The following is a 16,415-nucleotide window of genomic DNA, read 5'->3' on the forward strand; positions in this document are numbered from 1 at the left end:
TCATCTGCACTTTATTATTTATTTAATTTCAGACTCAGACAAGCAAACCAAAAGTAAATTTATTTATTTTATTACTTTACTTTGACTGGTACGGGCATGTCTGTCTTGGCTGTAACCAAGTAAGTACCAACAATGATAGATAGATAGATAGATAGATACTTCCAGTCAAATTTCAAATACTGTGAGCAAGGAATCATGAAACTTTACTTGTAGATGAATGAAGATCAACTAAAGGAGCAGAGCACTGAATTAACAACTTGTAGATGAGTGATGTACATACAGCCTCCTCATCATTTCATTTCATTTCATTTAGCAGCAGTCCACACTAACCCAGGGAATCACATTAGTTTACTTAGTTATAAACCTAGCATAGCATACCATACCATACCATACCATGTCCCCAAACGCATTACTCCAACCATCATTTCCATTTCCATTTCCATTTCCATGACCATTAAACTACTTACTAGTTAATACTAACTATTACAGTAACCAAACCCAAAGTACCGGTAATCTTCTCAGTCAGTCCAAGCAGCGCTCAACTACAAATTCCCAGAATCTTCACAGGTTTGATGCAGTCGTCACGCCTCCAGCCTCCACAACACAAGCACTCGCTGTGTTCTACGCAGCGTCCACAAGAGCATTCCCTTGTGCATAGCCCAGCTGAGCTTCAGTCGTTGCGCCTCCGGCCTCGGCGACACAAGCACTCGCAGCGTCCACACGAGCATTCCCTTCTGTATAGCCCAGCTGAGCTTCAGTCGTTGCGCCTCCAGCCTCGGCACGACAACTCGCTGTCTTCTCTGAAGAGCCCATGATAGACTCAGCCTCCATAGGAGCAGCAGCGTCCACGTTCTCTGAAGAGACCAGTTTAGCTTCAATCACCGCGCCTCCAGCCCCGGCAGGAGCACTCTCCACGTTCTCTGATAAGCCAAGGTTGGATTCAGTTTCACCTACAGCCTCAACAGCGGCAACACTCTTCAATGTCATCTCTGCAGTGCCCAGATTACATTTGGTCACACCTACTGCCTCGAGAGGAGCAGCACTTGCCAATGCCATCTCTGCAGAGCCCAGATCACATTCTGTCCCACTTACAGCCTCAACAGCAGCGGTAATCGCCAATGCAATCTGTGCTGAGCCCAGACTACATTCAGTCACACCTACAGCCTCAGCAGGAGCACTCGCTTCATTCTCCACAGACCACGGGTTAGCTTCAGTCATGGTGCCTCCAGACTCGGCAGGAGCACTCACTGAGTTCTCCGCAGACCCGACGTTAGCTTCTGTCATGGCGCCTCCAGCCTTGGCAGGAGCACTCGCTGCGTTCTCCACAGACCCCGGGTTAGCTTCTGCCAGCCTCGATAGGAACACTCACTGCTTTATCTCCAGACACAAGGATAGATTCAGTTTCACCTCCTTCCTCGACAGGAGCAGCACCCTCCATGTTCTCTGCCGAGCCCAGGTGAGCTTCAGTCATGACGACTCCAGCCTCAACAGCAGCAGCCCTTGCTGCATTCTCCACAGACCAAAGGTTAGCTTCAGTCATGGCGCCTCCTGCCACGATAGGGACACTCACTGCTTTATCTCCAGACACAAGGATAGATTCAGTTTCACCTCCTTCCTCGACAGGAGCAGCACTCTCCATGTTCTCTGCCGAGCCCAGGTGAGCTTCAGTCGTCGTGCCTCCAGCATCAACAGCAACATTCTCAGGTTCAGCAGTGTCCACAGCAGCAGCACTCGTTGTGTTCTCTTGAGAAATCAGCACACATACATCATCTACAACCCTAGTTGTTTCCTCCCCGTCCCCTGAAGCTACACCTTCTTCAGCCCGTGCCTTCTTCCCTGCTGATGCCAGATCATCCTCTTGTTTACGACGACGAGTAGCTTCTGCTGCTGCCGGCTTCTCCATTTCTTGCTGCACAGCCCCTATGTTGGGTTCTGCCGATGCGGCATCTTGAGCTTCAGCAGGCATTGCAGCTGCTGTTTGCTTCTCCATTTCTTGCTGCACAGCCCCTATGTTGGGTTCCACGGCCGATGAGGCATATTGAGCTTCAGCAGGCATTGCTGTTTGCTTCTCCTTTTTTGGCCTCCCAGGCCGTCTTTTGATCCCCGCTGATGCAGCACCTCCAGCTTGAGCTGCCACTGGCTTCTCCTTCCTCGGCCTCCCGACCCTTTGAGCGCACATTCTTGGTACTCGCTTCTCCTTCCTCGGCCTCCCAGGCCCTCTCTTGCTCCCTGCGGACGCAGCACCTCCAGCTTGAGTAGACATTGCTGCCGCTGGCTTCTCCTTCCTCAGCCTCCCAGGCCCTCTCTTGATCCCCGCGGACGCAGCAGCAACTGGCATGTTGTTTTCTGGCATCCATCGCCCTCTCTTGAGCCCATTTGTAGGAGCGGACATCGGCGTCCCCTGTGCTGGGCTCCCGCGTGGCCTCTTGGTTCCCCTGGACGCAGCACCGGCAGACATTGTTGTTGCTGCTGCTGCTAGCAGCTTCTCCGCCGGCATTGTGGTCCTGGGCCCAGCTTGGGTGTGCGGAGATGCTGTGGCTGCCCTGGTCCTCCTTGCAATCGGGGTCGGGGTCGGGTGAGGAGAGGCTGGTGGCTGCTTGTCCTTCCCCGGCCTCCCCAGCGGTCTCTTGATAGCGGTGGTTGGCTGTGGGGATGGGTGTGAATCAGGGTTTTTGTGGCTCCTGGGCCTCCCAAGCGGGTTTCGCGGGGGCCTCTTGTTGGTTGGTCTGCCGCGGCGGCGATTGTTGGGGAGTGTGGGAGGAGCATCGGGCGGCAGAGAGAAAGCAGCATCCCCATCCGCCTGTCAGTGTGCATAGATAGAGATCCATGACATTGTAGTTAGGGTTTGTTCATGTTGAGAGAATGAACTAATAAAAGGAAGAAAGAATATATTTTTATCTTGCGAATTAATAAGAGGAAGGAAGGAAGAAAGAATTTCGGGAAGGGAAGATGCCCTGATGTGGTGCAGGAGGAGGGCATTGGCGAGTGAGGAAGCAGCATCATCCACCTGCATCTCCTGTGTCTGTGTGGAGTGGATATTAGAAACATTAGTACATTAGATTAGAAAAGATTAGATTAGATAGTGAGGGAGGGATGAGCTTTAGGGTTTGTTCATGCTGAGAGAAGGAATGAATGAAAGAGAGAGAGAGAGAGAGAAGGAAGGAGATGCCTTGATTTGTTCTTGTTGCTCCTCCGGCTCATCCATGATCCTCGCCTGGCCTGGATCGCTGCCTCCACAAGCCAAAGAAGAGAAGAAGAAGAAAAGCAAATCAATATAACAAGCCAAAATAAATCAAATCAAATCTGGGGATTCAATCAAGGAAGGAAGGAAGGATGGATTCTCACCTTGGGGGTACCTCGCGGTCGCGGGTGGTGGCGGCGGCGATCCGGTCCGGAGAGGAGAGGAGAGGAGAGGGTTTCTCGATTCTCCTTGGGGGGTTGGGGATTTTCTCCCTCTCTCTATCTCTCTCCGTGTCTGTCAGCGGGAGAAGCAGAGGGTGGGGTGGAGTGGGTGTATGTCACCTGTCAAGTCAAGAGCCAGCCAGCATTCATTTTTTTAGAACATGTTTGTGTATGCAAAGGCACTAGAGATCCTACTCCAGTTTCATGTTGTGTATTCTGTGTTTTAGCAAAGCTCTTTAACTCAAAAAAAAATTTAGCTGAATTTTCAATCCAAGAATACAACTATCTGATCTGAATATAATAAAATAAAGCACTACTCCACTCCATGTGCTGGAACATAAGCAAGCAAAAGCAGGTGCAGGTGCAGGTGCATTCAGACAAACAAATTACTACCTACAGTAGTTTGCAACTTTGATACACAGTTAAGGTACGAACGAGCAGAGCAGAATGTGGTTAAACATTCTGCTCTGCTGCAGAGCCCAGATTAGTTTCAGTTCCACATCCAGCTTCTTCTTCTTCTTCTTCTTCTTCTTCTTCTTCAACCCTAGGCCTAGTGCTCCTCCTCTTGTTGTTTACTACGACGACTAGCTTCCCCCTGTTGCTGTTGCCACACCATCATCTCCACCCACTCTCGGCCAACATTGCCGCCGCTGCTGCTGCTAGCATATCCATTCCTGCTTCTTCTTCTGCCTTCTCCTTTCTTGGCCTCCCACGCCCTCTCTCCATCCCTGACACCGCACCATCTCGCCTCTCCTCCTTTCTTGGTCTCCCACGTCCTCTCTTGCTTGCACTTGTACCGCCTGTTGCTGCATCTCCAGCTTCACCACACACTCCTCTCTTGATCCCCGCCTTTCTTGGCCTCCCACGCCCTCTTTTCATCACCGTCGACGCAGCTGCATCTCCAGTTTCAGGAGCAGGCGTTGCATCTCCAGTTTCCGCGGACATTCCTACTGATGCTGTCTCCTTCCTTGGCCTCCCACGCGGTCTCTTGATTCCTGACAACGCAGCATCAACAGACGACCTTGCTGCTGGTGGCTTCTCTATTATCATTGGCCTCCCACACCCTACCTTGATCCCCCTCCTCCTTGACACAGTTGGAGTCAGAGGAGGCTTTGGTTCTGATTGCTGCTCCTTTCTCGGCCTCCCATGCCCTATCTTGATACCACCAGTTGACAACGCAGTTGGAGTCGTCGGTGCTTGTGATTGTTGCTCCTTTCTCGGCCTCCCACGCCCTCTCTTGATACCCCCAGTTGACAACGCAGCTGGAGTCGTCGGTGCTTGTGGTTGTTGGTCCTTTCTCGGCCTCCCACGCCCTCTCTTGATACCCCCAGTAGACAACGCAGTTGGAGTCGTCGGTGCTTGTGATTGTTGCTCCTTTCTCGGCCTCCCACGCCCTCTCTTGATACCCCCAGTTGACAACGCAGCTGGAGTCGTCGGTGCTTGTGGTTGTTGGTCCTTTCTCGGCCTCCCACGCCCTCTCTTGATACCCCCAGTTGACAACGCAGCTGGAGTCGTCGGTGCTTGTGGTTGTTGGTTCTTTCTCGGCCTCCCACGTCCTCTCTTCATCACCATCGACATAACATCACCTGCTGATGGATTCTCAGTTCTTGGATTTGGATTCTCAAGTGCTCCCTCCATCCCCGTTGACACGACATCAACTGATCTTGGATTCTCAACCACTCCCTTGGTTCCCTTTGGCACAGCATCATCTCCAGTTTCAGCCAACATTGCTGCTGCTGCTGCTAGCATCTCCATTTCTAGTTCTGGATGCCCACCCCCTCTCTTGATTCCCGTTGACGCAAATGCATATCCAGTTTCAGCACACATTCTTGCTTCTGGCTTCTCCTTTCTTGGTCTCCCACGGCCTCTCTTGATCCCCGACGACGCAGCATCTGGCCTCTCCTTTCTTGGCCTCCCACGTCCTCTCTTGATCCCCGCTGACGCAGCATCTCCAGTATCAGGAGCGGATGGTGTGTACATTCTTGGCCTCCCACGCGGTCTCTTGATTCCTGTGGACGCAGCATCAACAGACCAGCATGCTGCTAGTAGCTTCTCTATTATTATTGGCCTCCAACTCCCAGGAGGCCCTCTATGTGTCTCCAGATGAGATGTAGGAGCTAGCATTGGTCTCCCACACCCTACCTTGATCCCCCGCCTTGACGCAGTTGGAGTCGGAGGAGGAGGAGGGTTTGCTTGTCGTGATTGTTGGTCCTTTCTTGGCCTCCCACGGCCTCTCTTGTGCACGGACAACGAATCAACTCCTGGGGATTGCATAGGAGCAGCGTTGCCTCCATTCTGAAGAGTCCAAGCTAGGCCTACGACAATTGGTAGAGCTTCTGACGGCCCAACTGAGGAAGACAGCACAGAGCAAGCAGCATTCCCCGGGGAACCTTGCAGTTGCACACTACTAGTCTTTTCTCCAAGGAGGCTGGTGGTGTGGACAACATCTGGTCCAAGGAGCTGCTCCTTCCATGTGCGGAGGCTGTCATCCTGCTCCTCCTCCTACATTACATAGATGGTAGATCCATTCCATTGTGAGCGATGAGTTAGGGTTCAGAGGCTGAATGAATGGAGTAAAAAAAAGGGTTCAGAGGCTTGTGATGCCTGCCTTGTGGAGCAGGAGGTGGCGTTGGTCCTCCCGCTGATGCTGATCCATGGTCCTTGCTGCATCAATCAAATAAAATAAAATGAAATCAAAACCAAACCAAACGAAATGAAATCTGTTGTAATTACTAATTTAATTTATTTATTACCATTTACCAATAGCAAGCAGGCACATAGGAATAGATCAATATGGTCCTAGAGACAGACATACTAGTAGTAAAATCCCCAATCGAATCATGTAAGTCTCACTAGTTATGTTGCATATATATAGAGAATAAAAGAAGCCGTCTTGTTGCCTCTGGTTGAACGCAGGCCAGGCCGGACCAACATTAAACTTCTTCACAGGGACAATGCTAATTGCTACTACTAGATATTTATTTTTTCTGAAAAAGAAAAAGAAAAAGAAAAAACTGGCATTGCTTCTTCATAATAGTATATATGGAGCAGCAGCCTCTTGTTGATAAATTATTTCTGATTATTATCCGAATGAATGCATCCATCCTGTTATGTTACATATATGTACTACTCCTACAGTAACTCTGTTAAAAAAAACACATATGTAGTGGATAGATAGATAGATAGCAAAGGAAACCCTAACTAGTAGTAGGAGTAAATAAATCAGAAAGAAAGAAAATGGGGAATGAGCTGAGCTGGTAGGGTACCTGCCTCTGAGCCTCAAATCAAATCGGTCTAAAGTCTGGGCGGCGGGGCGGCGGCTTGCAATTGCTGCAGGCAATGGCGGCAGTGGGCATGGAGCGCGGACCAACGGGCCGGGAGAGCGGCGGGACGGAGAGGCAGAGGCGGCTCCTCCTCCTCCTCCTCCTCCTCCTCCTGGTACGGGACGGGCCGGCGCGGCGCCCAAGTGGGGAGTGGGGAGCGGGGAGCGAGCAAGGTCTTCCCCGGAGCAGAGCACACAGATGCTGGCTTTCACGTTTTCCTCTACTCCACCCCTTCCCTTTTTTTTAACACAATACTGCAAGCGTTCATATATGTATATACTAGCAAAAGGGCCCGTGCGTTGCAACGGGAGGAAAAAAATCATAATCTCCAATGATCATGACCACATTTTATTGCATCATCAAGGGCTGGCGACGCCCCCTTCACGGCACGTTTTCCTGGCCTGTTCTCCATCGCGGTTGACCCGCGGATCTCTGTCGCAGTGGCCCTTATTGACTTAGGGCAGCTCGCCTTCCGACGTCCTTTTGGCCCAGATGAGAATGCCGCCTGGCATGACTTGCTCGACTGCATCGCGTTGCACGAGCCTGAGCTTGATGTGGAAGATGATCGCACCAGGTGGCATCTAGAGCCCTCTGCTTTGGCGGCCGCTTAGCCACCCCAGGGAGAGAGACGCCATCATCACCCAGCTTCGCGCGATGGCTCTCCGGATGGCGCCACCGCCTCCCCCACCACCACCTGAGCCGGATTAGCTCCCTAGTCATCGTCGCCACCGCCTTGTTTGTTTGTTTGTGCGTCCCTTGTGTTTGTTTTGGGCTTGTTGTGCTGTGCCCACACCTGAACCAGTGGAGTGAGTTGTGCGTGCGTGTTGGATCTTTGCCCACTGTGGGGTTTGTGTATGTGTGTTGTTCAGATGTTACCTTGTTGACTTTGTGCCTGGTGGTTGCTTTATTTATAAAGCGGGGCGACAGCCTTTTTCGTAAGATAAGCTATTACTTTCAATTTTATATCAATGGTTTATTATGCACTCGTCTTAACCGGCATCAGCAATGCCTAAAGACAATTTATTTTTGTTGGCATGTACTCCCTCCATCATAAAATAAGTGTCTCAAACTTAGTACAACTTTATAAGTGTCTCAAGCTTAGTACAACTTTGTACTAAAGTTGATACAAAGTTAAGACACTTATTTTGGAATGAAAAGAGTAGGTTATATCTTTTTGATACGTGTGTCCTAACCTGTGTTTATATATATAAAAAATTTATAGTTTTTACATCTTAATGGCCAGTCAGTATGGTTTCACGAGGGAGACAAACGGAGCTAAATCTAATTTTGTAACAAAATTATTATGATGACTTTGCAAATTTTAACATGATATGTCGGCTTAGTCTCTGAAAGGTGCTCGTAGTGGTAGGGTCTGTGTCTGCGCGTTCACATGGATGAGTGTATTTAAAAAACAAAATTATCATGCATCAAATCCGGCAACGCGTGCATATAGATTGAATGAACAAACACAAACACATGCGTGCACGCTAAACACTCGATGATTACTTTCCCGTCCTTATACGTACCGCTCTGCCTCCATAGCTACCTTATTATCTTGTTGCCCAATCGTACGTATTCCCTGATCCCCCATCCCATCAAGTGCAAAGAAGCACCCAGGAGAAGGTATACTACTAATCGAGATCATGCATGGAACAACAATACACCAACTGTGTCTGCCTCTCCTCTCTCTCCCTCTCTCTCTGGATTGCTATCTTCTTGTCCCTCAAAAAAAGAGCAGGTTGACACAAATATGGCAATCACCAACATGGCATGAGAATTATTATGACATAAAGAAACAAGAAAAATACTAAATTACATATCTATGCTACATACATAAACAAGGAAACACCTGAAAGAATGCCCAAACAAATACAGCTAGCTAGCTTGCTTGCTTGCTTGCTTCATGTCCAAACAAATATATAATTCATTCACAGACAAGAAAGAAAACAAGAAAGAAAGACCAAACAAATATAGCTAGCTAGCTTGCTGTTCAAACTTGCAATACAAATAATGCAATTCATTTCAAATCTCTATCTCCCTCTCTCTCAAGGACAGACAGACAGACAGACATCATAGTCATTTAGCAACAAAAACACACCCACTTCAGTTCAGTTCAAGTTGAGACTCAAGGAATGAATCCCCTCCCCTCCCCTCCCATAATGCATGATGCATACAGTAAATAATAATCCAACCAACCATAATTAAATTACTTAGTTCTCAGAGCAGAGCAGAGGGACCAACTACTTACTTAACACTAACTATTACAGTTACCATACATATTATTAATAATTTAATTATAATTCTTCCTTCTTCTTCTTCTTCTTCTTCCTTGCGCTCCAGTCCAGTCCAGTCCAGAAAATCACACCTTCCTTGCGCTCAGCTCAGCTCTGCTCAACTAACCACACATCTTTCTGCAGATCCCAGCTTGTCTTCTCCACCCTCCCCCTCCCCCTCCACACGAGGCTTCTTATCAGATTCAACCTTCTCCACATTCTCTGCTTCTGCATTCTCTGCTACTGCACCTGCACGCCCCAGCTTATTAGATGAAGATTCTGTCGCGCCTCCACATGCCGAGGACCACTCGTTGACTTCTCTGAAGTGGCACAAGAACCCAGCTTATCAGAAGAAGCTTCAGTCACACCTCCAGTTCCCTCAACGACAGCGGCATCACCCGCTATTGCCTTCTCTGCAGAAACCGGCGCATCTGCAGTAAGCCCAGTTTCCTCACCGCCACCCAAAGCAGCCACCACACCTTCCTTGGCCTGTGGTGTTTTCTCCCCCTCCCCTGATGATGCCAGACTGCCCTCCTTCTCTTGTTTACCACTGGATTCTCGCACGTATCCAAAAATCCCGCCAGAGGATTTCACGCGCCCAGCTTCAGAGGGCTGGTCGCTGCTCCTGGGCATCGCACGCCTTCTCCTCATCACCATCGACACGATGTCGCCTGCCGACGGCTTCTCCGCCGTCCTTGGGCTCTCCAGCGCAATCTTGCTTCCCATTGACACGGCTTTTCCAGTTCCAGCAGATAATGCATAGTATGATCTTGGGGACTCGAGCGGTCCCTTGATTCCCGTTGACATGGCGTCGTCTGATGCTGGCTTCTCCTTTTTGGGCCTCCCGCGCTTGATCTTTCTCGGCCTCCCGAGCCCTCTCTTGATCCCACCATCTCCAGCTGACCTTGCTACTTTTGCCTTCTTCCTTTCTGTTTCTGTTTCGGCATCTCCACTTTCAGCAGAAATCGCTTCCTCTGGCCTCTCCTTTCTTGGCCTCCCACGCCCTCTCTTGACCCCCGCCGACGCAGAATCTCCAGCTTTTTCACCGGGCGTTGCTGCTCCAGTTTCAGCAGACCTTGCATCTCCAGCATCATCTCCAGTTTCACCAGACATTGCTGCTTCTTCTGGCTTCTCCTTTCTTGGCCTCCCAAGCTTCTTCACCTTTCTAGGCCTTCCAAGCGGTCTCTTGATCCCTGTCGATGCAGCATTTCCACCTTCAGCAGGCGTTGCTCCTCCAGTTTCAGTAGGGGTTACATCTCCAGTTTCAGCATCACCAGTCCCAGCAGGGGTTGCATCTCCAGTTTCAGCAGAGATTGATGCAGGTTGTTTCTCCTTTCTCGGCCTCCCACGCGGTTTCTTGAATCCGGTTGAAGCAGCATCTCCAGCTTCAGCAGGCGTTGCTGCTCCATTTTCATCAGGCGCTGCATCTCCAGTTTCTGTAGACGTTGGTGCTGGCGGTCTCTCCTTTCTCGGCCTCCCACGCGGCCTCTTGATCCCCGCCGACGCACCATCTCCAGTTTTGGCAGGCGTTGCTGCTGCATTTTCATCAGGAGCAGGCGATGCATCTCCAGTTTCAGGAGCAGGCAGTGCATCTCCAGCTTCAGGAGCAGATACTGCTGCATCTCTAGTTTCAGAAGCAGGGGCCACACCTCCAGTTTCAGGGGTAGGCACTGCATCTCCAGCTTCAGGAGCAGGAGTTGCATCTCCGGTTTCAAGAGCAGGCGGTGCATCTCCAGCTTCAGGAGCAGGCGCTGCTGCATCTCCAGTTTCAGAAGCAAGCGTCGCATTTCCAGTTTCAGGAGCAGGTGCTGCTGCATCTCCAGCTTCAGCAGACATTGCTTGTGGTGGTCTCTCCTTTCTCGGTCTCCCACGCGGTTTCTTGATCCCCGTGGACGCACCACCTCCAGCCTCAGCAGGCGCTTTTGATGATCCCTTCTTTCTTGGCCTCCCAAGCGGTTTCTTCATTCCCGTGGACGCAGCAGAGTAAACAAGAGTTCCAGGGGAGCTTGCTGCTGCTGGTGGCCTCTCTATTGTTGGCCTCAGAGACCCTATATTGAGCCCCCTGGACGCAGGCCTAACTGCTGCTGGCGGCGTCGCTATTGTTGTTGGATTCCCAAACCCTTCCTTCAACCACCTCGACACATCTGGAGAGCCTGACTCAGTGTCTGACCCAGTTAGAGAAGAGTCTGACTCTGCGTCTGATTCAGTTTCAGAAGAGTCTGCTTCTGGGACACCATCTTCTGGCTCCTTTCTCGGCCTCCCACGGCCACTCTTGACACCCGTTGACATTCCTTCTGACTCCTTTCTGGGTCTGCCACGGCCTTTCTTGACACCGGTTGACAGCCCTTGTGCATCCTTTCTTGGTCTCCCACGGCCTCTCTTGACACGTGTTGACAGCCCTTGTGCATCCTTTCGCGGCCTCCCACGCCCTCTCTTGGGCGTCGAGAAACCACCTCCTGGGGTTCCATTCTGAAAAGCAGCCAGTGAGGAGCCAAGTTTCTGCTTCTTCCTTGGCCTCCCACGGCCTTTCTTGGTGACTGAGGAATTCGCGGACAGCAGAAGCTTACGAGGACGGCCTGGCCCCCTCTTGCGCTTGCGCTTGCGTGGGCGTCCGCGCTTTGCTCCATGGACGATCAAAGCATATGCACGGGCAGGAGTGTATTCATCATCGTTGTCATCACCACTGCTGTAGTCATCTTCTTCATCATCTTCATCATCATCATCATCACTGGAAGTGGAGTAATCATCATCATCATCACTGCTAATCTGTGACCCTCCAGATTGAGGAACCAAACTGAGATCCGACAAATTCTTGGGCGCAGGGAGTGCCGGAAAGAGGGGCCGGCCACGTCTGCTCCGTAATCCTCCAGAAGATGTATCCAAACTGAGATCCAAATTTTGGTCGTCCTCGTTGGTGGGCGGCGCAGGGAGGGGGAGGGGCAGGGTCGGCGACGCGGTGAGGAGGAGACGGGACGACGACTTGCGGGGCCGGCCGCGGCTTTTGGTGTTGGAGGCGGGGAAGACGTAGCAAGCTCTGGCTTCTGATCCGTAGCCGCGGACGACGCCTTGGGAGACGAGGCGGCGGAGGTGGACCTTGAGGAGCTTGTCGTGGGCGGCGGGGAGGCCCTCCTTGAAGCGGCCGAGGATGAAAGCGGCGATGGCGATGCGGCCGGAGGTGCCTCCCAGCTCCGTCAGCGCCTGCTTAATCATCTGCATCGGCATCGGAGATGAGATCCATCCATCCATCCAATTTCAAAAGGGTAAAGGAGCTTGCTTTTGCTTACCTCGGGGTAGGTCGGGTGCGGGCTGCCGTCGGCGTCGGCGTCGGCGTCGGCGGTCGGCGGCGCCGTGGAAGGAGAGGCGACCACCATCTTTCCTTGGCCCTGGTTAGGTTAGGTTAGGTTTTGGGCGGATCAGCGGGAAGCCAAGCTAGAAAGGAAGGGTAAGGGTAGGAGCAAGTGGAAAGAGAGGATCTTTGCTTACCTCGGTGGAGGTAGGGTTCGGGCTGCCGGCGGCGGCGGCAGCGGGAGGCGGCGACGAAGGTGGGGCGACCGCCATGCCTCCTCCTCCTCCTGTTGGGGTAAGGGTTGGAACAGGAGGAGGGGGTGGGGTGGGGGTTGGTGGATCCGGCGGCCGAGCTTGGTTGGCGGCGGGCGGCGGCGGCGAGGGAGAGGCGACCCCCATGGATTTGGATTTGGTGGTGTTGGGTGGATGGATCCGGACGGGAGGACGGGACGGAGGCCGACCTTGCTCACTATTTATTTATATTTTTATGTACCAAAAACAAAAATATATCCAAGGGAGGGAGGGGGAGCCGTTGCTGGGCCTGATGGATGGGCCATCATTCTTTCTTTCACTCACACACCAACAGCCTTCTTCTCTCTTTGAAAAAAAAAGCTCTCCTTTTACCACTTTTTTTTGGCTCAATAAAATTACAACCTTTCTTGGGGACAGACTTTACGGGATCACCCAGGATGAGATGCTCGTCTTCATTGACATGAGCGGACCATTCAACAAGTCTTTGTTGTGAATTGCATCGGCATCAACATGGAGATAGAAAAGGAAGCTATTTATTTTGCTGACAAGGATGAGGCATTTGACATGAGATCTGAAACTGTCAGTTTAGTTTTTTACAACATATACCTGAGGCCAGCCGTGGGTCTTTCCTCCAGTAGCTTAGCTATTACTGCTCCCTAGCGAGAACGTTCGAGTTCCAAGTGGCGCATGGTGCTTGATTTAATTATATTCAAACAACCTTATAATAGAAACTTGGATTTTTTTTCTCCAAATACTAGCTTTTATACTTACAAGAGATAAGAAGATACCTGCCTCTAGCTAGGCTTATATAGCCAGCCAGCCAGCCAGCATCAGCAACAACCCAAGAAAAGAGATGAACAACAGTACAAGAGATGATAGATTGAGCTTCAGGGCTTGAGATTGATGGGTCCGCAAACCAGGCTACCATCATCTAAGGGAACTCTAGAGAAATCATCTACTGACCTCTCACTAATCCACTTAACACCTTTCCTTCTTTTAACCCTAAACCCAGCCCTACATCATCACAAACTGCAAACAAAATCCTTCCACCATACAGCCATTACAAGGACCTCGAATCTGGAAGCTTCTCCACTCGAATTCAGTTCATATAATGCAGTATTACAAGGTAATGTGCAAACGTTGTTTCACCATTCAAGCATTATTTTTTTGTTCCATTCTACTATGCTCCACTTCAAAATGTCAAGTCTAGCTTTTTTGTTTGACACAAAGAAAAAAATAAATATTTAATGCGACTAGGAATTAGAAAATAGCTTCTTCTCCAAACCAGGCCTGGTTTCCTACACATGGACTAGCTTCTTCTCCAAACCAGGCCTGGTTTCAATCAAAGGAAGGCCAGCTGCTCTTTCCTTGGCCTCCCACGCCCTCTCTTTCTCTTCATTACCATCGACACAAAATCACCTGTCGATGGCTTCTCCGTTCTAAGTGCTTCCTTGCTTCCAGTTGACACGACATAACCTGATATTGGATTCTCAAGCGCCCCCTTCATCCCAGTTGACACGGCATCTCCAGCTTCAGTTTCAGCCAACAAGTCTGCTGCTGCTGGCTTCTCTTTTCCTGGCCTCCCACGCCCTCTCTTGATCCCCGCAGACCCAGCGTCAGCAGGCATTGCTGCTGCTGCTGCTGTCTTGTCCTTTCTTGGCCTCCCACGCCCTCTCTTGATCCCCGTTGACGCAGCACCTCCAGTTAATTCAGCAGGCGTTGCATCTCCAGCTTCAGCGGGCCTTGCTGCTGCTGGCATTTCCACTTCTAGTTGCTCACCCCCTCTCTTGATTCCCGTTGACCCAACATCCCCGGCTTCAGCAGATATTGCTGCTGTTGGATTCTCCACTTCCCCTATCTTGATTCCGGCCGATGCAGCATTTCCAGTTTCACCAGACATTGCTGCTGCTGCTGCTGCTGCTGGGTTCTCCTTTATTGGCCAACCATGAGCTGCTCTCTTGACTCCCATCAATGCAGCATCTCCAGTTTGAGGAGCAGGTGCTGCATCTCCAGTTTCAGGAGCGGATGGTCTGTACATTCTTGGCCTCCCGCGCGGTCTCTTGATTACCGACGGCGTAGCATCAACAACAGAGCACCTTGCTGCAGTTTCTGGTGGGTGCTTGTCTATTATTAGTGGCCTCCAACTCCCAGGAGGCCCTGTAGGAGCTAGCATTGGTCTCCCACACCCTACCTTGATCCCCCGCCGCCTTGACGCAGGTGGAGTTGGAAGAGTCTTTGTTGTTGCTTCCTGTGATCTTGATTGTTGGTCCTCCTTTCTCGGCCTCCCACGCCCTCTCTTGATCTTGATCTTGATGATGCCACCGGTTGACGGTGGATCATCTCCTGCTCCCGGTGAGGGTGAGGGTGAGGGTGAGGGTGAGGGGGACGGCGGCGCAACTTGGTGTAGCTTCCTTGGTCTCCCACGGCCTCGCTTAGTCACCGAGTAAGCTGCATCCCCAGATAGAGATAGCACAGACCCCTTTCCCTTTGCAGCAGCACCAGAATGCTCTCCCTTTACAGGAGCAGGAGCAGGAGCAGGACAGGGTTCTCCAGGCGTTGCAGCAGCAGTGGTGGTGTGAGCAGACAGCATAACCACAACCTTCTTCCGCGGGCGGCCCCGGCCCCGCTTCTCTCCCAGCACAGGAACAGGCACATGCACATGCACAGGCAGAGGCGTGTAGGCAGCATCATCTTCGTCCTCCTCCTCCTCACTGCTACTGCTACTGCTACTCTGGAGGAAGTGGAACCTCCCAGTTGATGGATCATCCGAATCGGAATCGGGACTGTTACTCTCCGGTGGCCTGGTCGGCGAGTGGTGGGAGGAGAAGAAGTAGGAGAATCCGGAGGTGCAGAGGAGGCCCTCGGCGACGAGGCGGCGGAGGTGGGCGGAGAGGAGCGCGTCGTGGCTGACGGGGAGGCCGGTGAAGCGCGCGGCGATGAATCCGGCGATGGCGGAGCGGGCGGAGGCGCCTCCCAGCTGGGCGAGCGCGTAAGTAATCATCTGCAAGATAGAAAAAGTAGCAAGATCTATCTGTCAGCGGGGAGGGAAGCGAGATTGGAGAGCAAAGGAAAGGTGTTAGCGACACCTCCAAGGAGAGGAGAGGAGAGGAGAGGGAGCTTGCGTTGGTGTAGGTCGGATGGGGGCGGCCGGGTGCGGCGGCGGGCGGCGCCGCCGACGCCATTGTCCGTCCGTCCTCTGCTTCCTTCGTTCCTTCCTTCCCTTGGAGTTGGAGTCCTCCGCCGAGGCTGATTGATTCTCTTTTCTCTTTGGGTTAATAATAATAATAGGATTGCTGGGCCGGATGGATATGGATGGATGGATGGATTGATGGGCCCACCTAGAAATATTGGGGAGAGGAGAGGAAACCTAGATTTTTTTTTACTCCACCCTAGAGCCCAAGTGGATCCCTCGCTAGTCCTTGGGGAGAGTGAAGCAAAGTGCATTATTTGTTTCATTTTGCTAGTCCAAATGTAAATGTTGATGTACATGTTCAAAACTACTAATTACTACTATGACAAAAAGGCAGGCATAGCAAATTTTGACTTGTCATTTTTTGCTTTTCGAGTGACAGTGACGACTGTCATTCAATGTAAACATCTGTCCGTATAGGATTGTATGTATAAATATAAATAGTCATAATAGGGGCATGTTGTTGTTCACCAAGGCAAGGCAAATTCAGTTAGAAAACACAAGTTTGTCGCACCAATATATATCTTATCTTACCATAGGTAGGATATGAAGAGGCAACTCATCATATATGTATGCATGCATGCAAAAGGAAGACATTTTTAACCCATTCTTTTCTACCACTCATAATGAATTGATGCCGAACCAAAAATGCTGCATCTTTCCTTCTTACAATCATCAACCATAGAACAA

General features: G+C 51.0%; 3 protein-coding genes across 7 annotated transcripts; all 3 read right to left on the bottom strand.

The window, feature by feature from the left end:
* Positions 1–273: 273 nt before the first annotated feature.
* Positions 274–7,063, bottom strand: LOC123183444 (origin recognition complex subunit 4). 4 transcript variants are annotated; one of them, XM_044596259.1, is made up of 5 exons: positions 3,796–3,991; positions 3,346–3,522; positions 3,170–3,227; positions 3,008–3,022; positions 274–2,800 (listed from the first exon to the last, which is right to left on the bottom strand). In XM_044596259.1, the coding sequence occupies exons 3-5, from the start codon at positions 3,203–3,205 to the stop codon at positions 1,337–1,339; spliced, it is 1,515 nt and encodes a 504-aa protein (XP_044452194.1). In that variant the 5' UTR covers positions 3,206–3,227; positions 3,346–3,522; positions 3,796–3,991; the 3' UTR covers positions 274–1,336. The 4 variants fall into 4 exon arrangements, 3 of the variants coding, with proteins under 3 accessions (XP_044452194.1, XP_044452195.1, XP_044452193.1); XM_044596260.1 differs by having other exon boundaries at positions 3,170–3,231; XR_006492533.1 differs by lacking the exons at positions 274–2,800; positions 3,008–3,022; positions 3,170–3,227 and adding exons at positions 6,011–6,066; positions 6,673–7,063 and having other exon boundaries at positions 3,351–3,522; positions 3,796–5,904.
* Positions 7,064–8,908: 1,845 nt separating this feature from the next.
* On the bottom strand, positions 8,909–12,767 carry LOC123183445 (collagen alpha-1(I) chain). The gene is made up of 3 exons (XM_044596261.1): positions 12,482–12,767; positions 12,283–12,381; positions 8,909–12,208 (listed from the first exon to the last, which is right to left on the bottom strand). The coding sequence occupies exons 1-3, from the start codon at positions 12,680–12,682 to the stop codon at positions 9,239–9,241; spliced, it is 3,270 nt and encodes a 1,089-aa protein (XP_044452196.1). The 5' UTR covers positions 12,683–12,767; the 3' UTR covers positions 8,909–9,238.
* Positions 12,768–13,609: 842 nt separating this feature from the next.
* LOC123183446 (translation initiation factor IF-2) lies at positions 13,610–15,816 on the bottom strand. Of its 2 annotated transcripts, none has more exons than XM_044596262.1 (2): positions 15,622–15,816; positions 13,610–15,536 (listed from the first exon to the last, which is right to left on the bottom strand). In XM_044596262.1, the coding sequence occupies exons 1-2, from the start codon at positions 15,715–15,717 to the stop codon at positions 13,878–13,880; spliced, it is 1,755 nt and encodes a 584-aa protein (XP_044452197.1). In that variant the 5' UTR covers positions 15,718–15,816; the 3' UTR covers positions 13,610–13,877. The 2 variants fall into 2 exon arrangements, with proteins under 2 accessions (XP_044452197.1, XP_044452198.1); XM_044596263.1 differs by having other exon boundaries at positions 15,658–15,815.
* Between the last annotated feature and the right edge of the window lie 599 nt (positions 15,817–16,415).

This window comes from Triticum aestivum, chromosome 1D (assembly GCF_018294505.1).
Source record: "Triticum aestivum cultivar Chinese Spring chromosome 1D, IWGSC CS RefSeq v2.1, whole genome shotgun sequence".
In the NCBI taxonomy this organism is placed as follows: domain Eukaryota; kingdom Viridiplantae; phylum Streptophyta; class Magnoliopsida; order Poales; family Poaceae; genus Triticum; species Triticum aestivum.

What these genes read in the sequence shown, in the direction of transcription:
- LOC123183446 (XM_044596262.1), bottom strand. Translation starts at nt 15,717, where the DNA reads ATGGCGTCGGCGGCGCCGCCCGCCGCCGCACCCGGCCGCCCCCATCCG. An exon ending in CTCCTCTCCTCTCCTTGGAG is followed by an intron (nt 15,537 to 15,621) that starts GTGTCGCTAACA and finishes TCTATCTTGCAG; the next exon opens with ATGATTACTTACGCGCTCGC.
- LOC123183445 (XM_044596261.1), bottom strand. Translation starts at nt 12,682, where the DNA reads ATGGGGGTCGCCTCTCCCTCGCCGCCGCCGCCCGCCGCCAACCAAGCT. An exon ending in CGAACCCTACCTCCACCGAG is followed by an intron (nt 12,382 to 12,481) that starts GTAAGCAAAGAT and finishes TAACCTAACCAG; the next exon opens with GGCCAAGGAAAGATGGTGGT. An exon ending in CGCACCCGACCTACCCCGAG is followed by an intron (nt 12,209 to 12,282) that starts GTAAGCAAAAGC and finishes ATGCCGATGCAG; the next exon opens with ATGATTAAGCAGGCGCTGAC.
- LOC123183444 (XM_044596258.1), bottom strand. Translation starts at nt 6,058, where the DNA reads ATGGATCAGCATCAGCGGGAGGACCAACGCCACCTCCTGCTCCACAAG. An exon ending in GCCACCTCCTGCTCCACAAG is followed by an intron (nt 5,905 to 6,010) that starts GCAGGCATCACA and finishes TATGTAATGTAG; the next exon opens with GAGGAGGAGCAGGATGACAG.